This window comes from Nicotiana tomentosiformis, chromosome 3 (genome assembly GCF_000390325.3).
Source record: "Nicotiana tomentosiformis chromosome 3, ASM39032v3, whole genome shotgun sequence".
Lineage (NCBI taxonomy): Eukaryota > Viridiplantae > Streptophyta > Magnoliopsida > Solanales > Solanaceae > Nicotiana > Nicotiana tomentosiformis.
Genome location: NC_090814.1, coordinates 2,077,939 through 2,096,610, shown reverse-complemented (window position 1 = coordinate 2,096,610; position 18,672 = coordinate 2,077,939). Strand labels below are relative to the sequence as shown.

The 18,672-nt window shown below is 38.9% G+C and overlaps 1 protein-coding gene across 2 annotated transcripts in view; it reads right to left on the bottom strand.

The window, feature by feature from the left end:
- LOC104120595 (uncharacterized) overlaps positions 1 to 17,699 on the bottom strand; it is a 34,117-nt gene extending 16,418 nt beyond the window's left edge. Inside the window, exons 1-2 of one of the 2 annotated variants that reach the window (XM_070196656.1) lie at positions 17,143 to 17,699; positions 7,248 to 7,325 (exon numbers count right to left, since the gene is read on the bottom strand). In XM_070196656.1, coding sequence (XP_070052757.1) covers positions 7,248 to 7,325; positions 17,143 to 17,476 — 412 coding nt within the window. In that variant the 5' untranslated portion in view covers positions 17,477 to 17,699. The remainder of the gene's footprint in view (positions 1 to 7,247; positions 7,326 to 17,142) is intronic. The other variant, XM_070196655.1, reaches the window with a different exon arrangement.
- Between the last annotated feature and the right edge of the window lie 973 nt (positions 17,700 to 18,672).

The window sequence follows — 18,672 nt, the reverse complement described above, 5'->3', positions numbered from 1 at the left end:
TCTTAGGCACAATGGTAATAAAAGAAGCATTGATGCTTCTCTCGAAAGCACCATTCACGTGGAAGTATTCGATGGCGTCCATCAACTCCCCCTTAATGGTGTCCCAACAGAGCTGGAAGAAGGCCAAGGAGAAACCATCAAGCCCGGGGGCCTTATCGCCAGCACAACTCGATACAGCATCGTGCACCTCCTCCTCCTCGAAAGCTCTTTCTAGCCACTCATTGTCTCCCTCCCCTATGTGGTTGAACTCTATTCCCTCCAAAGTAGGCCTCCAACTAACTTCCTCTTTGTATAAGTTCTCATAAAACCCCACTATCGCCCCTTTTACCTCCTCCTCTCCCTCAATCCTCACCCCATCTACAACTAAGGACTCTATGAAGTTTCTCCTTCGATTTGCAACCGCAACCCTATGGAAGAACTTGGTATTCGAATCCCCCTCCTTTAACCAGAGCGTCCTTGATTTTTGTCGCCAACTAGTCTCCTGAGCTATTGCTAACTCGACTATTTCACTCTTAACCTCCCCTAATCTCACTTTCTCAGATTCATCTAGCTCCCTCGCCCCTTCCCCTCTCTCTAATTCCCCCAATTCATGCATAAACTCCTTCATTTTGACCTCCACCCTCCCGAAGACCTCCTTATTCCACCTAATAATATCTCCCTTGAGCAATTTGAGTTTCTTCGACAGACGAAATGAGGGTGACTCTGATACCCCGTAGCTGGTCCACCATTCTTTCACTTTGTCACAAAATCCTGGCACTTTCAACCACATGTTCTCGAACCGGATGGGAGCACGCACCCCCCTCCCTCTGAATCCATCTAGCAAGATAGGCAAGTGATCCGAAGTCAGCCTAGGTAAAGGGATCTACAACACATTCGGCACCAGCTCATCCCAGGAGGATGATATAAGAAATCTATCGAGTCTAGACCTTGAGTTTGAATCCTCCGCCCTGGCCCAAGTAAACCTTTCCCCCGACAGAGGAAGATCAATGAGAAAGTGATCATTGATGAAGTCAGAAAACTCCTCCATGGCCCTCGAAATCAAATTGCACCCTAATCTCTCCTCCGGGAATCTAATAGTGTTAAAGTCTCCCCCTAGAACCCATGGAATGTCCCATTCCCCCATAATATTGGCCAGTTCCTCCCAGAAAGACACCTTGGACCCTTCCCTTATCGCCCCGTACACTCCCCCAAATCCCCACTCCACCCCACTCACTCTATCTTTGACGAGAACTGCCAAAGAGAAAACTCCCTTCCTAATCTCCTTTACCTCCAAGCTTCTATCATCCCACATAAGTAGAATGCCCCCGGCACTTCCCGCTGCTGGGACCCAGTCATATTTTACCCAACTACCTCCCCAGACACTTCTCACGATCGCATCCGACAAAACTTCCATTTTGGTCTCCTGAAAACAAACTAGGTTGGCACCCCACTCCCTAACTCCCACTTTGATGATGGCCCTTTTGTTTGGGTCATTCATCCCCCTGACATTCCATGAAAGGATCTTAACTTCCATAAGCAACAATAGCCCTCATTTCCCCAACCCCCCTAGCCGAGGTCCCTTTCTCCATGTCACATACTCGACCCCTCTTCTGATACACCACTACATCCCCTATTTTATTTTGATTAACACCTTTACCCAACACCCTCCCTGCGCCTTCATAACAAGGCTGTTGCTCAATCTCCCTCAACAGTTCTAGCACCCTATCTTCCTTCCCTTCAAAAGAAACACCTAAGAACTTCCCAAAGTTTAATAGTTTATCCTCCATCTATAAGGACATAACCCCTTCTCCAATCCGTGACGAAATTGGACATGCGTCTTCTGTAGTTACCTTTTCCTTGCCCCTACCGGAGGAATGCAAGACCATAGCATTGCTAGCAATAGGACCTCTGGGTGCCGGGTGGATCACGTCGTTTCTTTGAGAGGCACCAACCTCTGAAATTAATGCCTCTCTGGAAGGAGATTGTATTGTAACCTCAGCACAGCAAAGCACAGGGGGAGATGAGGGGGCGATGTTGCTGGGTCCTTCAGAGGCGGGGGGCATTGAAATAACACAACCAGCTTTAGCCGGTGCTGCTCCTGGAGCAGTGGCCGAAGAGGGGCGTAAGTCCCTAGTGCTTGGTGAAGAAATACCACTGTGTGAGGCATCATTGGCAAAAGGAGTGACTGCTTCCATATGTTTAGGAGCCTTATCGGACGCAGCTTGATATAATCTGGGCCCCTTTGGATCAATTCTAATAGAATTGGAAAAAGTTGTTGGGCCCCTGTGTGGAGGCCCAGGCCTGTACTTGCTGAAATCTTGCCCGACCCTATGATAGTTAAAAGAAGACCGACCCATTCTGCCTTTCCAGCCCGCATCACTAACCCATTCACGTCTTTTCCTCCTGTTAAAATTTTGTCGTCTTCTCCCAAATTCAAACCTCCCGTCACTTCTCGATCTACCGTCTGATTCCAGCTTAGTCCACTGATCCGGTGAGCCCTCCCCTCCCCTCAGAGACTGATTTCCCCTTCCCTCCCTTCTATTTGACCTTTCCTTTTCTTCCGCCAATATCACAGGCATAAAGATAGGGCAAAATTCAGGGCTCAACCAAACCCTGTAACTCAAGTAGCCATCTTCCAAAAGCACTTTAAAGCTGGTTTGACCAACTTTTAAGCCAATCCAAACACCCTCTATGTCCAACAAGGCTTAGACGGATGGAAAGAAATCACCTAACATTTTTTTCACCTCTACTATGATTTGAACCTTAGTCTCATGGTCTACTCCACCTTCATTAACGGATTGACCATTAACCACATCCTTGGGTAGATAGTATGACTTATTTACGCATTTATTTGTTCAAAGTTACAGTCTTTTCAAGGTTTATTTGACGCGTTTCAAACCAGCTTTTAAGCCAATCCAAACACGCTTTATGTCCAACAAGGCTTAAGATGGATGGAAAGAAATCACCTATCATATTTTTTATCTCTGCTATGATTTGAACCTTGGTCTCATGGTTGACTCCACCTTCATTAACGGATTGACCATTAACCACATCCTTGGCTAGTTAGTATGATTTATTTATACACTTATTTGTAAAAAGTTAACAGTCTTTTCAAGGTCTATTTGACGCGTCTCATTGAAACTCAGACTTTAGCTTTCATAATTATCATACAGTTTCTGACCATTAAGCTCCTTGTATTGCTTATCAAAAAGAAAAGAAAAAAGAGTTCATGTGGAAGTGTTTCCCTGTCCTCACGATGATAAAGTTCTTTTTTTCCTTCTTTCATAGAAGACTGAAGATTTAACCACTAAAAATTAGTACAACGACAAAACGATTGTTAGACCTCAATCACAAACAAGTTGGGCTACATATATCCTGAATATCCATTATGTTCTGTTTTGAACTGTTTAATTCCAATACTCAATAATTTGTCTTCTAAGATAAATAAATTAAGGGTTTTCCAACTGTAGAGGTGCTCTACATTTTCGATATATATATGTGTGTGTGTGTGTTTGTGTACTTGCAGACTTGGAACCTATATGGATCTTTTGATCCATTGTGTTTGTATTCTTCGCAAAATTCGCATGAACTCTGAGAGATTGTAAGTCCTGTAAAACATATAAAAACAAATGTACCAACACTAGTTGAGAACTTACATGTTCCAATTAAGGGTGCGCATTCGGGCAGTTCGGACTAAATATGAAAATTTTGGTTTGAATTTTCGGTTTTCGGATTGAAGAAATGACAATCCAAATCCAATCCAAATAAGCTCGGATTGGATCGGATTTTTTAAGTTCGGTTTCGGATTAATCGGTTTGGATATTTTGAATTTTTGGTTTTGAGCTTATAAGTTGAGATGTTTCTTCTTTTTACGAAAATGAATATCCAAATGAACTACTCATGTTAAATTGCCTGAAAAGTTCCTCATTCTCACCGCAATCATCCAAATAAAGTATCCAAGTAATGAATTTATTATCAACGAAATGCGACAGAGACATTAATGAGACATTAATACGGCTGATAAGAAGCAATTATAGTAAAACCATATCCAAATGGAAAATATTATGACAATAACTTAGTAATTAATATTGAATATATGATGGGCAGGGTGTTGAACTTATTACTATTGGCATATGGTTAATGGACTAAATATACAACAACAGCAACAACAACAACCTAGTGGAATCCCACAAGTAATAAATTAAATATAAAGTATAAAAATTTCGGATTTTCGGATATCCAAAATTCCGAAGTACCAAATCCATTATCCAATCCGAAATCCAAAAATTTTAAAAATCAAATCCAAAATCTAATCCATAATTCAAAAATCTAAATAAAAAATCCATTAAATTCGGATTTTGGTTTGGATTTCGGGTTTGCCCAAACTATGCCCACCCCTAGTTCCAATTATACACGGCATACCCAATAACAGAAAGGTGAAATCTCAAACAGACAGAGGTTTCTTCTTTTTAATATCATAAAGGGCAGACTACTCAATATCTTATACTCCCATATCCTAGTGGAATAGAATATTATGACAATAACTTAGTAATTAATATTAAATATATGAGATAATACCTAATGGGTATGGTGTTGAACTTATTACTATTGGCATATGGTTAATGGACTAAATATACAACAACAACAACCTAGTGGAATCCCACAAATAATGAACTAAATATAAAGTATAAAAACTTTAGATTTTCGGATATCCAAAATTCTGAAGTACCAAATCCATTATCCAATCCGAAATTCAAAAATTTTAAAAATCAAATCCAACATCCAATCCATAATCCAAAAATCTAAATAAAAAATCCATTAAATTCGGATTTTGGTTTGGATTTCGGGTTTGCCCAATCTATGCCCACCCCTAGTTCCATTTATACATGGCATACCCAATAACAGAAAGGTGAAATCTCAAACAGACAGATGCTTCTTCTTTTTAAGATCATAAAGGGCAGACTACTGAATATCTTATACTCCCTCTCCAATTTTATGTGACACGCTTTCTCTTTTAATATATCCCAAAAAGAATGACACATTTCTTGTTTTTCGAAACTACATAATCTTAACATCCCCGATTTACCCTTAATGACATGACTAATTGACAATGACACCTTAACCACCTTATTTAAACTGAAAAGACATGAGGAATTCTCACCTGCAACTCATTTAAAGGATGTTGGTACTCTGCATGTATTTGGTTAAGTCTTCTTTAATTTCTTAAATCGTGCCCAGTCAAATATCTTCACATAAATTGGGAAGGAGGGAGTATTAATTTCTTGGGAAGAGGTTAAAAGCCAAATGTTGCTACAACTCAACTCAGTAAATACATTCTTTTACCAGATTTGAGACCCAGATTAGTTAAAGGTAAATCAAAATTGTGCATTTGAAACCATTGAGTTCAAAATTGTAACTACTCCTTACGTCCCAATTTACGTGACATTATTTTATTGGTCAACGAGTTCAAGATGTCAATTGACTTGTATATCATCAAAGAAATAACAGAAGATAAGGTGCTATGTTAGCTTGATAAAATAATATTTCATCAAAGTTTAAGTTAAAATAGTCGAATGAGTTTAGACTCTTGAAACTTGTGAAGGTTTTATAAAGTAGTCTTGTTAATTAAATAATATTAATGATGTGAAACGTTCCAATATCGAATGAATATCGTGCAACTACAATTTTTTATAAGTCATATCAAGTAACTATACCAAAGGGAGTAAGTCAAAGAGACTTTGATGGTTCGGAGTTGAGTGTGTTCAAATTGAATTTTCACCAAAAAAAAATCTGGATTAATAAAGACAACTGGAGCGTTGCTTTATTTTTAAGACGAACTGAAAGTTATATAATAGGCAAGATGCTGTATCCGATAGGATAGAATATGTAAAGTAACATACATATCAAAAGAAGGATTTTACAATAAAATCAAATTGTAATATTAAATAAATAAGGAGATAACTAATACAAACTATGGAAAATTACTGATAAGTTCAAAATGGTGTTGGTAAAACCCAATTTTTGCAATAACTTTAAAGCTGGATGGTAATGCGGTATTTAAATTGGGTAACCAAAACCCAGTAATGAAGGAACCTAAGGGTCAATGGGAAAAGGTAAAAATATTATACAAATAATGTTCATCATGCAACATACAGTAACTCTGGACAGTAACATTTTATACTCATTATCATCATGCAATTCAGCTATGTGAGTTATTCAAATGATTAATGGTATTTTGCCTTGTATTCTGGACAGTAACATTTAATGGTTGTCATGTTCTTTTCAAGAATTTCTAGTTTTGCTAAAATAAGCCCCGTCCTAGGCTTTTTGCTTGATTTCCCTTCAACTTCGTAGGGTTTCAACATGATTCGAAGTATAGTCCTTATTACACCCTGCTTCATCATTCAGACCAAACTAAAAAGCTTAATGAAGTCGTCATCATCTTCAACCAATCGCTTGAGATTTTACTGAATATTTGTTTAGTTTCCCTGTTTTGCAAGCAAACACTGACTATGAAAACAAAAAGTATATCATTCTTTTTTGTATTGATGTCATGCAACAAAGCATCATAAATTTTATTTCTATTGTATTACCTAGTATAGCACCGAGGTTACACCCACTGCTTGCATGTTTATACAAAATTATTTGCATGTGTTTCCATTAAAAGAAACAACAGATAGCTAAATGAATATACTCCCTGTATTCCAGTTTATGTGATACTATTTTTTTATTAGTCCGTTCCGGAATAATGACACATTTCTATATCTGGAAACAATTAACTTTGGACTTCCCATTTTACCCTTAAAGGGAAGTTTTTATTGCCACACAAATCTTTTTTTTGATAAGGTAAATTGTATTAATCAAAAGGGAGAGAACTCCCGTATACACGAAGTATACCAAAAACGTAGAGAATTTACATCAGAACATGATTCTCTACAAAAGACGCCCAATCTTCTATACAAGTAGGGGCTAAATGAGTGCACCAAAAAGCGATCAAAGATAAAAGACTATTCTTAAGATGTGAAAAAGGAGACTCGATCTCCTCAAAAGCTCTCCTATTTCTCTCCCCCCATACTACCCACAGGAGACTCATAAGATTGCCACACAAATCTTATGACATGTTTAAGATCACACATTCCAAAAGTCTTCCGTTCTTTCTTAAACTCCATGTCGAGGCAAACTATGTCATATAAATTGAAATAACGGGAGTATATGATTAGAATATGTAAGAATCAGGAGGATAACGTCAAGCTAAAGGTTAAACTTACATTGTCTGGAGCTACCAGCGGAGACAATCTGATTTGAAATTAATGCAGGAGTCACATTATCCATAAAAACATACTCACCTGGAAGAAAATAAAACATAACAATGAAAAGTATCACATAAAGCATAACAAGATATAAGAACATTTATCTTCAGTAATAACAACAGAGCAAAAACAGAAGATGGTCCCTGGAGCTAATTATTAGTGCATCTGGTTGGAGAGGGATAGAAGTTTTTTTGAATTTTGTCAGTTCACTAGTCATAGCCTAGTTTTAGTTACCAGAACTGACAAATCTTCACTTTTTGTTTCTTTTGTTCACCCATGTAATGCTTTGCATCTGCTTGATGCCCTTCATGAATTTTATTACTTCATCAAAAGAAAAAGAGCAAATACAGACTTTTCTTTTTCTATAAGATCTATGATTTCATCCTACTAGCTATAAGAAATTTTGTGATAATCAGGAATAAAGCATTTCTCTAATGTAGCATATTGCTTTTAGTCCTTTATAAATTTGGATTGTGCCTTATCAGCTGATGAAGAACTTTACATAATGGCACCCACAATGCCCACATTTATCTTTGAAAAAATCAAAGCACCATGTATGAACTGGTACACCGACCAGATTTTGTGGTCAAACATGGTCTACACAGCCAGACACTTCAGACTACCTTTCCGGCTTCAAAAACGTCCCTCCATCAACTGTTGTCCATTGTTTAGAACTTGAGTTGCTTTTTCTTCGCTAAAAAAACAGATGGAAATCTTGTGTCTAGGGCTGTGCATTTGGATCGGATATCCGAAATCCGAACCGATCCACTCAATTTCGAATTTCGGATATTCGGATTGGATATGGATTATGTTTTATAAAATTTCGGATATCCGGATTGGATTCGGATTGGTATAATTTAAATCCGATCCGACCCGAAATCCGAAATTATATGGACCTATATAAATATTATACTAAAATTTTAGGGTTAGGCTTCTTTCTTATTTCATTTTTCAGACAACCCACTTAGGTTAGGGCTGTATCTCTCTCTCACATTTCTGATTTCTCTGCTCCGACTTCCGCCTCTCTTCTCCAAGAGTCCAAATCCTTGTTCGATTTCCAATCTCAGACAGTCACGACTCACGACCAAACGACGCACAGCTCTAATCGACGCACAACCCTCTTTCTGTGTGTGTTTCACGGTAATTATTTCACGGTACAAATCAAATAGAGGTATTTTTGTGTGTGTTTTTTGTGTCTTTTTTTTGTGTGAGTTAGAGAGAGATTACATGATCTGTGCTAGGCTCACCGTTGACTAACTCAGCTGATACCTAATATCAAAACATAAGTATACTCCAAGAACTTAGTTCTCTTTTGTTTTTGTGCCTTTTTTTTTTTTTTAATTTCCATGCTGTCTTTTTCCAATTTTTGGGTGTATGTATCGATTTGGCTTTTATGGGTGTATTTTAATTATTCCACGTCTGATTTTACTTTGAATTTTTTTGTTTTCGTAGATGGAAAATGAGGCAGAGACGCCGAACGAACTTCAAATTGTTGAAAAATGTGGTGAAAGTGGTGCTTCAAATGATTCCACAACCAACTGTGAATCTCAATCTGGTTCGAAGAAAAGAAAAATGGTTAAAGAAAGATCAGTTGTGGTGAAAGTGGTGCTTCAGATTGTGGTTTATTTATTCCAAGAAGAAGCCATTGAACTGTTTTAGGAGAAGAATGGTGTTTTCATCATATTCACTGAATTTGTTTTGTTAATCAGATTGTGTTTTCTCCTAAATTAAGTCCTAAACCAGCAATCTTACTGGTGGAATCATTATGCAGCATTTGAAACGTCCTTGTAAATTCCTGGTCTTTGGAAATTCCTATGTTAGTTAGCGGCATCTGCTTCAGCAAGATCAGGACTTAATTCATTCTTGTTTTAATTGATAAGCACCAATCTCAGTGGCAAGATACAGAGAGCATTAAGAAAGGGTGAGTATGATTGGCAATAAGCCATAATAATGCAGACAATCCGATCCGACAATCCGAAATATTATCCGATCCAAACTTTAAAATCCGATCCGATCCAATGTTAATTCGAATCGGATTCGGATTGCATTTTGTAGAATCCGAAATCCGAAATTTCAATCCGAAATGTGTTAAATCCGATCTGATCCGATCCGTGCACAGCCCTACTTGTGTCTTCTAAAGGGGGCACCTTCAACCTGTGTTTAACCCCCATATCTCTGCAGCCCAGTTTCTGATTGCTTTCGTTGAGCCAACACACTTTACAAAGCTCCCTACCAAACAAGTGTTCAGAAATTTTCTTCTCCTCTGGATGTGCTCGGTTGAAAGCCTAAAACTTGGTTCCTTCACAGCATCCAATTTCTGGAAGTTACCTTCTAGGTCCAGTACTGACCAAGGTAGAGCATCTTTGAAGCCATTCTGTCTTTACCTAGATTCTAGTGTTTTTTTTTTTTAGGTAACATGTTTCTGTATATTTATTAAGACATCAGCATAAAGATTGTGCTGGAAACCAAAATAGGATGTTACATCAGAGCGCCAAAATAGTAAAAAACCTACATGCTTGTTCTTCTTACAAGGAACCTAGTACGTCCAAACTATCCTCAGGATCATCTATGTATTCAGATTTACACCAAAAACAAAGAATAAGAATACTAACCAACATATCCATCTTGATTCTAGTTTTTCTTAAACAACTTTAGCTTTACTTAGGTCTTGCATGAGATTTGCAACGTCAGTGTCCCTTCCAGAACACTTCCATCTTCTACAGTTTCAAGCTTTTCTTTAAACTTTTTTAGCTTTGCAGGTAATCAAAATCTTGCACCACTTGGACTGAGAAATAGTACCACCATTTATTCACCAACAACCCCCCTATTGTAGCCACATATTCACTTCTTACATCAAACTAGGAGAGTTTTCCTCCCAATTACTAGAGATATTATCCTATTAATGCCAGACGCAGCTCTTTTATTTTCTCCACGTTAATTTAATCATACCATTGGTAAACCAATTGGAATTAAATTCTGAGAACTCACGGTTACATGACCATCTCTTCCGCAAATCTAACAGCATAAAAAATCCCATGCGATCTCAAAAATTTGACATATTCTGAAGTGTATTAGATAATCGTTGTGCATTCCTTATGAACTCCAGACAAGACCCACCCAAAAATCTTCCCCAAGCATTTGAGCAGGTAGGACAAGGCAGGACAACTCCATGATGAAAGGATCTCCTCATTTAGGGACATCTCCTTTTGTCCCATAAAATTGAAAAACCCTTAGCTCCCAGTCTTGAGTTCAAAGACAATCGTGACACATGTTCAATTGCCTACCCATCTTGATTTCTTGTAACTGGTAAGCAATACACATACGGCCTCCAATTTTTAATCACTGCCTTCACACCATTTTATGGGGATCATTTAGACCCTGCGTATTCTGCGACATTATTTTGAATTGCGAGATGATAGTGAGTATAAAATGCCTGATGTATCCCCTCTGCCTTCTCCTTCCAACCTTTCCTTCTGTTTTCCAATCAACTTCACAGCATTTAGGTATCTGAACTCGAAGTCCATTTCCCCTTTGGTGCCAAAATTCTTGCTCTTCTAGATGGTGTTTGCACATTGTTTGTTTTATTCCACTTCTGTTCCTTCTTACTTCCAGTTAAATTTTCCAGTCTTCTCCTAAAATCCTTCAAATGAGATTCCAAAAACATTTTCTAAAGCCTTAATCTTTTTATTTTTTTGGCCCAAATAATCTTATTCTATTCCGGTGAGCATGAGTTGTTGTTATTTCTAACAACAGCAAGATGCACATCAGACATTGCAATTGGTTCCACAGATACATCTGAAATATTCGACAGCACCTTCCACCTGTGATCCCTTGCAGTCTGCTAATTATAACTGGAACATCTGACAAGGAAGGTTCCCAAGAAGTATGTTCTACACTCCCTCTCATCTCTTGACCCTGTGAAGACAAATTTTCATTTCCTTCATAGCTCCAGTGACACTCATCCTCAAGTGAAAAGCTGGCCAAGCTTCTTCCTCTAAAATCTCACTGTTCCATGGCCAACCAATCTAGCTTTCATTATGACCTTGAGTCTATCTTTCTCTTGATCCAGCACAAGGCTTATGTTACTCTGTATTATTGAATCAACCCAGATTGCGGGAATGTTTCTTAAATCAACAGAAATACTATGCAAATTTTGATTTGGTTGACACAACACTAGAGAGATGGAAATTTTATCTCCCTAACTAACCATTTTATTAATACCCATTCCAATAACTATATACTCCCTCTATCACAATAATGTGGTATACCTTCCTTTTTAGTTGTCTCAAAAAGAATGTCAAATTTCTATATTTAGAAATAATTATAACTTTGAAATTCCTACGTTACCCTTAATGAGATGATTTTTGACCACACAAATGTCAATGGTTTATGTTAGGACACAAGTTTCAAACGTCTTCCTTTCTTTCTTAAACTCCGTGCCCAGTCAAATGGTGCCATATAAGTTGAGACGGAGGGAAAGTGTCATATATCAAGCAAGTATCAACCGTTCATCCTTATCAGAAAAAGTATCAACAGTTCATATTCAAATTAAATAATACGATTCGCACCAAACTGACTTTTTGATATTAATTACTCATTACATCCCATTTTATATGATGTTGTTTGATTGAGCACGGAGTTTAAGAAAGAAAGATTTTTGAAACTTGTGGTCTAAAACAAGTTGTAGATATTACATCAAAGGTAAAATGGGAAGTTTAATGTTAAATTGCTTTTAAATATAAAAATATATTGTTAGTATGTATAGTGTAGTCTTGTCCCACATTGGAAGAGGAGTAATATCTCCTTGTAGTGTATAGCTATAAATAGGGACCTCTTGTATTGTATTTTATCATCCAATATCAATAACATATTTTCTCCCGTGTTTTCTCACATTGTATCAGAGCATTAGTGAGAAACCTGTCGCTGTGCATCATTCCAGCGACTTTCGGGAAGAAAGACCTCTTCGCCGTGCAATTTTCCGGCGACTTAGAAAGTTGTCCGTAAGCAAATCACTTTCTGTTGGTGTTGTGCAAAAACTAACACCACCACAAAACTTCTCACGCTCCGGCAACCAAACCCCAGTCAACCCCACCAGAAAACACACGTCCACGCGCCCTCACGCGCCTGGAAAAGAAAAAAAATTCCGGCGAGATCTGACCCACGCGCCGGCGCATGAGCACTGTTCCGGCCAAATTTTAAAAAAGTTCCAGTTGAACAGTAGGATCGCCTGGTAATTCCGATCCTACCCTCACTGGTTTTGTTTCATTCCGACCACTTTGAGTTTTACCGTCAACTACAGTAGATTCCGGCGAGCTACAGTGTTTCCGGCGCAGAACAATGTTCTGTTTTCCTGCTGTAAACAGTGTTTTTCAAGCTATTTCTTCAGTTTTCTCACATGAGTTACTTATTTCCACTATTTCAAGTTAACCCTACTACTACAAATTGTAGCGACATGGGAACCGATGCTTTGAATAGTCGGATGGTTTCTTTAGCAGATTATATTGAGTTCCTTCAGTACAAAGCATGTAAGCAGACATCTTCTGAGATAGCTTCTGTTGTTCAAACAGGTAATAGCGTGACTTGCTTCTCCCAATCTTCATCCTCTGAGTCTTGGGTCATTGATTCAGGTGCATCAGATCATATTTCTGGTAACAAATCTCTTTTCACTACTATTTCGTATTCTCAATCTCTTCCAAAAGTCACAATGGCCAATGGGTCTCAAACCATGGCAACTGCAATAGGTCAAGCAAGCCCACTTCCTTCCTTACCTTTAGATTCAGTCGTTTATATTCCCAATAGTTCTCTTAATCTCATAGTTGTTAGTCGCTTAGCCAAATCACTTAAATGCGCTTTTTATTTCTTGATGACCATGTTTTTATACAGGAACGCAGTACGGGGCGGATCATTGGTACCGGTGAATCAAACGGACTTTATTACTTTATCCTTGCTAAATCACATGGACTCACATCTTGTCTTCCTTCTACAACTTCTCCTGTTACTGATTCACCAGATTTATTACATAAACGGTTGGGACATCCCAGTTTGTAAAAATTTCAGAAAATGGTATCTGGTTTATCTCACTTGTCAGCTCTAGAGTGTGAGTCATGTCAGCTCGGTAAGCATACTCGCTCCCATTTCCCTCGGCGTCTTCATAATCGAGCAAAGTCATCTTTTACTTTAGTCCATTCAGATGTTTGGGGTCCTAGTCGGGTCAGTTCTACCTTGGGATTCCGCTACTTTGTCAGTTTCATTGATGATTATTCCAGGTGCACTTGGATATTTTTGATAAAAAATCGATCTGAGCTGTTTTCTATTTTCCAGACCTTCCACGCTGAAATTCAAAATCAATTTGGGGTTTCTATTCGCACATTTCGTAGTGATAATGCCCGAGAGTATTTGTCTTCCCCATTTCAGCAGTTTATGAAATCTCATGGGATTATTCATCAAACATCTTGTCCGTACACATCTCAACAAAATGGGGTAGCTGAAAGAAAGAATAGACATCTTATTGAAACTGCTCGTACCCTACTCATACAATCTCATGCTCCGTTGCGTTTTTGGGGGATGCAATTCTTACATCTTGCTATCTTATTAATCGCATGTCATCTTCAGCTATCCAGAACCAAGTTCCATTCTCTGTCATGTTTCCCCACTTACCTTTGTTCTCTCTTCCACCCCGTATCTTTGGAAGCACTTGTTTTGTCCATAACCTTACTCCAGGAACAGATAAGTTAGCTCCTCGTGCTCTTAAGTGCGTATTTCTGGGTTTCTCGAGAACACAAAAGGGGTATCGATGCTACTCTCCTGACCTCCAGCGGTACCTTATGTCCGCTGATGTTACCTTCATTGAAACCCAATCATACTGCACAGGTTCAGGTCATCACTTAGATAATTCTGAGGTACTACCAGTTTCATCTTTTGGAGATTCAGTCTCTCCAGCTCCGATTTCATATTTCTGAGGTAGGTTGCTCTGATGGTAAGCACCCTCCACTTCCAACCAAGAGGTTGTGAGTTCGAGTCACTCCAAGAGCAAGGTGGGGAGTTCTTGGAGAGAAGGATGCCGAGGGTCATTTGGAAACAGCCTCTCTACCCCAAGGTAGGGGTAAGGTCTGCGTACACACTACCCTCCCCAGACCCCACTAGTGGGATTATACTGGGTTGTTGTTGTTGTTGTTTGTCTCTCCAGCTCCACCACCCACAGCTCCAGTTATAGCTCCACCACCTATAGCTCCAGTTCCTCCACATAATCTAGTTCAACCTTATGCAGCTCCACCACTCTTGACTTATCATCGTCGTCCACATCCAGCATCAGGCCCAGGTGATTCACGCCCCGCATCAGATTCTGCACCTACTGCGGACTTGTCTCCTCTTAGTCAACCAATTGCACTCCGCAAAGGTGTACGATCCACACTTAAAGTTATCATCGTCTGTCGTCACCTCATTATGCTTTTATATCTTCTTTGTCCACTGTTTCTATCCCTAAGTCTACAGGTGAGGCACTATCTCATCCAGGATCGCGACATGCTATGATTGACGAGATGTCTGCTTTACATGCGAGTGGCACTTGGGAGCTTGTTCCTCTTCTTGCAGGTAAGTCTACTGTTGGTTGTCATTGGGTTTATGCAGTCAAAGTCGGCCCGGATGGCCAGGTTGATCGGCTTAAGGCTCGTCTTGTTGCAAAAGGATATACTCAAATTTTTGGGCTTGATTATAGTGATACTTTCTCTCCCGTGGCTAAAGTAGCATATGTTCGTCTCTTTTTGTCCATGGTTGTTGTACGTCATTGGCCTCTTTATCAGTTAGACATTAAGAATGCTTTTCTCCACGGTGATCTTGAGGAAGATGTTTATATGGAGCAACCACCTGGTTTTGTTGCTCAGAGGGAGTTTAATTGTTGTGTGCAGATTGCGCAGGTCACTATATGGTTTGAAACAGTCCCCTCGAGCTTGGTTTGGTAAGTTCAGCACAATTATTCAGGAGTTCGACATGACTCGTAGTGAGGCTGATTACTTTGTGTTTTATCGGCATTCTGCTCCTAATCTGTGTATTTATCTAGTGGTTTATGTTGATGATATTGTTATTATTGGAAATGATCAGGATGGTATTACTAATCTGAAGCAACATCTCTTTCTACACTTCCAGACTAAGGATCTGGGCAGATTGAAGTATTTTCTATGTATTGAGGTCGCTCAGTCTAGCTCGGGTATTGTTATTTCACAGCGGAAGTATGCCTTAGACATTCTTGATGAAACTGGAATGATGGGTTGCAGACCTATTGACTCTCCTATGGATCCGAATGCTAAGCTTCTGCCCGGACAGGAGGAGCCTCTTAGAGACCCTACGAGATATAGGAGGTTGGTTGGCAAATTGAATTACCTCACAGTGACTAGACCTGACATTCTTTTTCCGGTGAGTGTTGTAAGTCAGTTTATGGATTCTCTTTGTGATAGTCACTAGGATGCAGTTGTTCGCATTTTTCGGTATATAAAGTCAGCGCCAGGCAAAGGATTACTATTCGAGTATCGAGGCCACGAGCAGATTGTTGGGTACACAGATGCTGATTAGGCAGGATCACCTTTTGATAGACGTTCTACGTCTGGATATTGTGTTCCAGTAGGAGGTAACTTGGTCTCGTGGAAGAGCAAGAAACAGAATGTAGTTGCTCGATCTAGCGCCGAAGCCGAATATCGGGCCATGGCTATGGCGACGTGTGAGTTAGTTTGGGTCAAGCAGTTGCTCAAGGAGTTAAAGTTCGGAGAAATCAGCAAGATGGAACTAGTGTGTGATAACCAAGCTGCTCTTCATATTGTGTCAAATCCAGTCTTCCATGAGAGGACTAAACACATTGAGATCGACTGTCACTTTGTCAGAGAAAAAATACTTTCAGGAGATATTGTTACAAAGTTTGTAAAGTCGAATGATCAACTAGCAGATATTTTTACTAAGTCTCTTACTGGTTCTCGTATTAGCTACATGTGTAACAAGCTCGGTACATATGATGTGTATGCACCGGCTTGAGGGGGAGTGTTAGTATGTATAATGTAGTCTTGCCCCACATTGGAAGAGGAGTAATATCTCCTTGTAGTGTATAGCTATAAATAGGGACCTCTTGTATTGTATTTATCACCCAATATCAATAACATATTTTCTCCCGTGCTTTCTCACATATATCATTCTTTTTGGACAGACTAGAAAGTGCATCACATAAATTGTGACAAAGGAAGTAGCTAATTTCTTAACTACAACTTATATACTTCCTCCGTCCCAATATATGTGGCACTGTTTGACCGTACATGGAGTTTAAGAAAGAATGAATCACTTCTGAAATTATTGGTCTAAAAAAAGTCAGATTTATTTGTGTAGCTATACATCATCTTAACTAAAATGTGAAATTTTAAGTAATTTTTTTTTTTTGTTGATAATGGTAACAAATTTTATTATGAGTAAAATATTTACATGAGATTGTGTGAGCCACAATCAGAACCCAAAAGAACTGACCGCCTAGCCTATTCGATTACATTTCTTCTAGCAAGTCCAGTAATGAATGTACATCCTCCCTATAGCTTTGCACCAAAAATGAAATAACAAACAACAGTTGAACTTAATTTTCTGATAAAAGCTTGGCCTATCTTCAAAAATTCTGGCATTCCTTTCCTTCCATATGACTTAAATTATTTTTAAGTATAAAAAGGTATCAGCCCTTTAGACAAAGAGGAAACTGCATCACATATATTGGGACAGAGAATGAGTAACATTTTCAACTCTTCTCTTAAAAGCTACAGTACTAAGTTTGGTCAAACTAAGACAATAAAAATGGAATTTGAGTAAATAAGATACAGAAAGCACATCAAACCTCTGCGTTGCTTAGAATCAGGAGATGGTTTAGGAGTTGAAAACCATTGAGTATCCAATTTCTCGATCCCTTTAATCTCAAAATTAAGTTTTTCAATAAGCAAAGAGCACGAAGTTGTCGGGTTCTTGATTTCAACGGTAATGGTTACCGGATCACCCGGTCTATACACTTCTCTATCCGGCTCCAGCTTCAACTGTGGTTGTGGTAAATCCGTCGTTGCATTGGATCTTCTGACACTGCCACTGCCACTGCCACTGCCGATGCCGCCGCCGATGCCGGTGGTGATGTTAAAGAATGAGAAACCACGGGAAGGTGGTTTATTAGGGGCTGACATTTGGTGAATTAATAGTGGAATTTGTTGAAAAGATCAAAAGAGTTGAAAGATAAGAAATGGGAAAAGGATTTTATTTCTTGAATTAGGATATGAAAATGGAGAATCTATGGAAGTTCAGTGAAGGAGAGTGAGAATGTGAGATCTTTGACACCCTGTTTCATTTTTTTCTGATGCCAAATTGTTTTGTATATTTTTTTATTTTTTGCATTTGAGTGTGATCTGTCGGGCAGGTTGGTTATGACCTCTTTTGAAACTTACGTTACCCATCGTTTACAATATATTTGTATTGTATTGTATTCTTTCGTTGTATAGATATAAGGTTTGACTATATTATATTATTTACTGTTGTTAAATATTACTTTTGCTAATTGATTTATTTGTACCGTACTATAACCGATAATAAATGATAACAACAACAAAAAACTCAGTGTAATCTCATAAGTGGATCTGAGAAGAATAGTGTGTACGCAAACCTTATCATTACCTTATAAAGATAGAGAGACTGTTTTCAATAGGCTTTAGGCTCAAGGAACAATGAAAATAAAGCAACCAAATAACAAACAATAGTAATAACATTGTAATATAGAATCAGACGCGAATGAAATTTAATAATAAAGAACCATGAATAAGAAAATACAAGAATATTCCTAGTACTACTAGAAAAGCCCGGGAGAAATACAATGCTACCTGTCAACCTTCAACCTTAATGGGTGATACGCAAGCCTGTAAGCCACCTCTCTCACTCTCTCAAGAATCTCAAAAGGGCCGATATACCTAGGGCTCAACTTGCCCTTCTTTCCGAACCTCATCACATCCTTCATGGGTGATACCCGAAGCAACACTCTCTATCCGACCATGAATGCAACATCACGAACTCTACGGTCGGCATAACTATTCTGCCTGGACTGAGCTGTGCGAAGTCGATCCTGAATAATCTTGACCTTATCCAAGGCATCCTGTACTAAATCTGTACCCAACAACCGAGCCTCCCCGGCTCGAATCATCCAACCGGCGATCGGCACCGCCTACCGTATAATGTCTCATAGGGAGCCATCTGAATGCTCGACTGGTAGCTGTTATTATAGGCAAACTCCGCAAGCGGCAAGAACCGATCCCAAGAACCTCTGAAGTCTATAACACAAGCGCGGAGCATGTCCTCCAATATCTGAATGGTGTGCTCGGACTGTCCGTCCGTC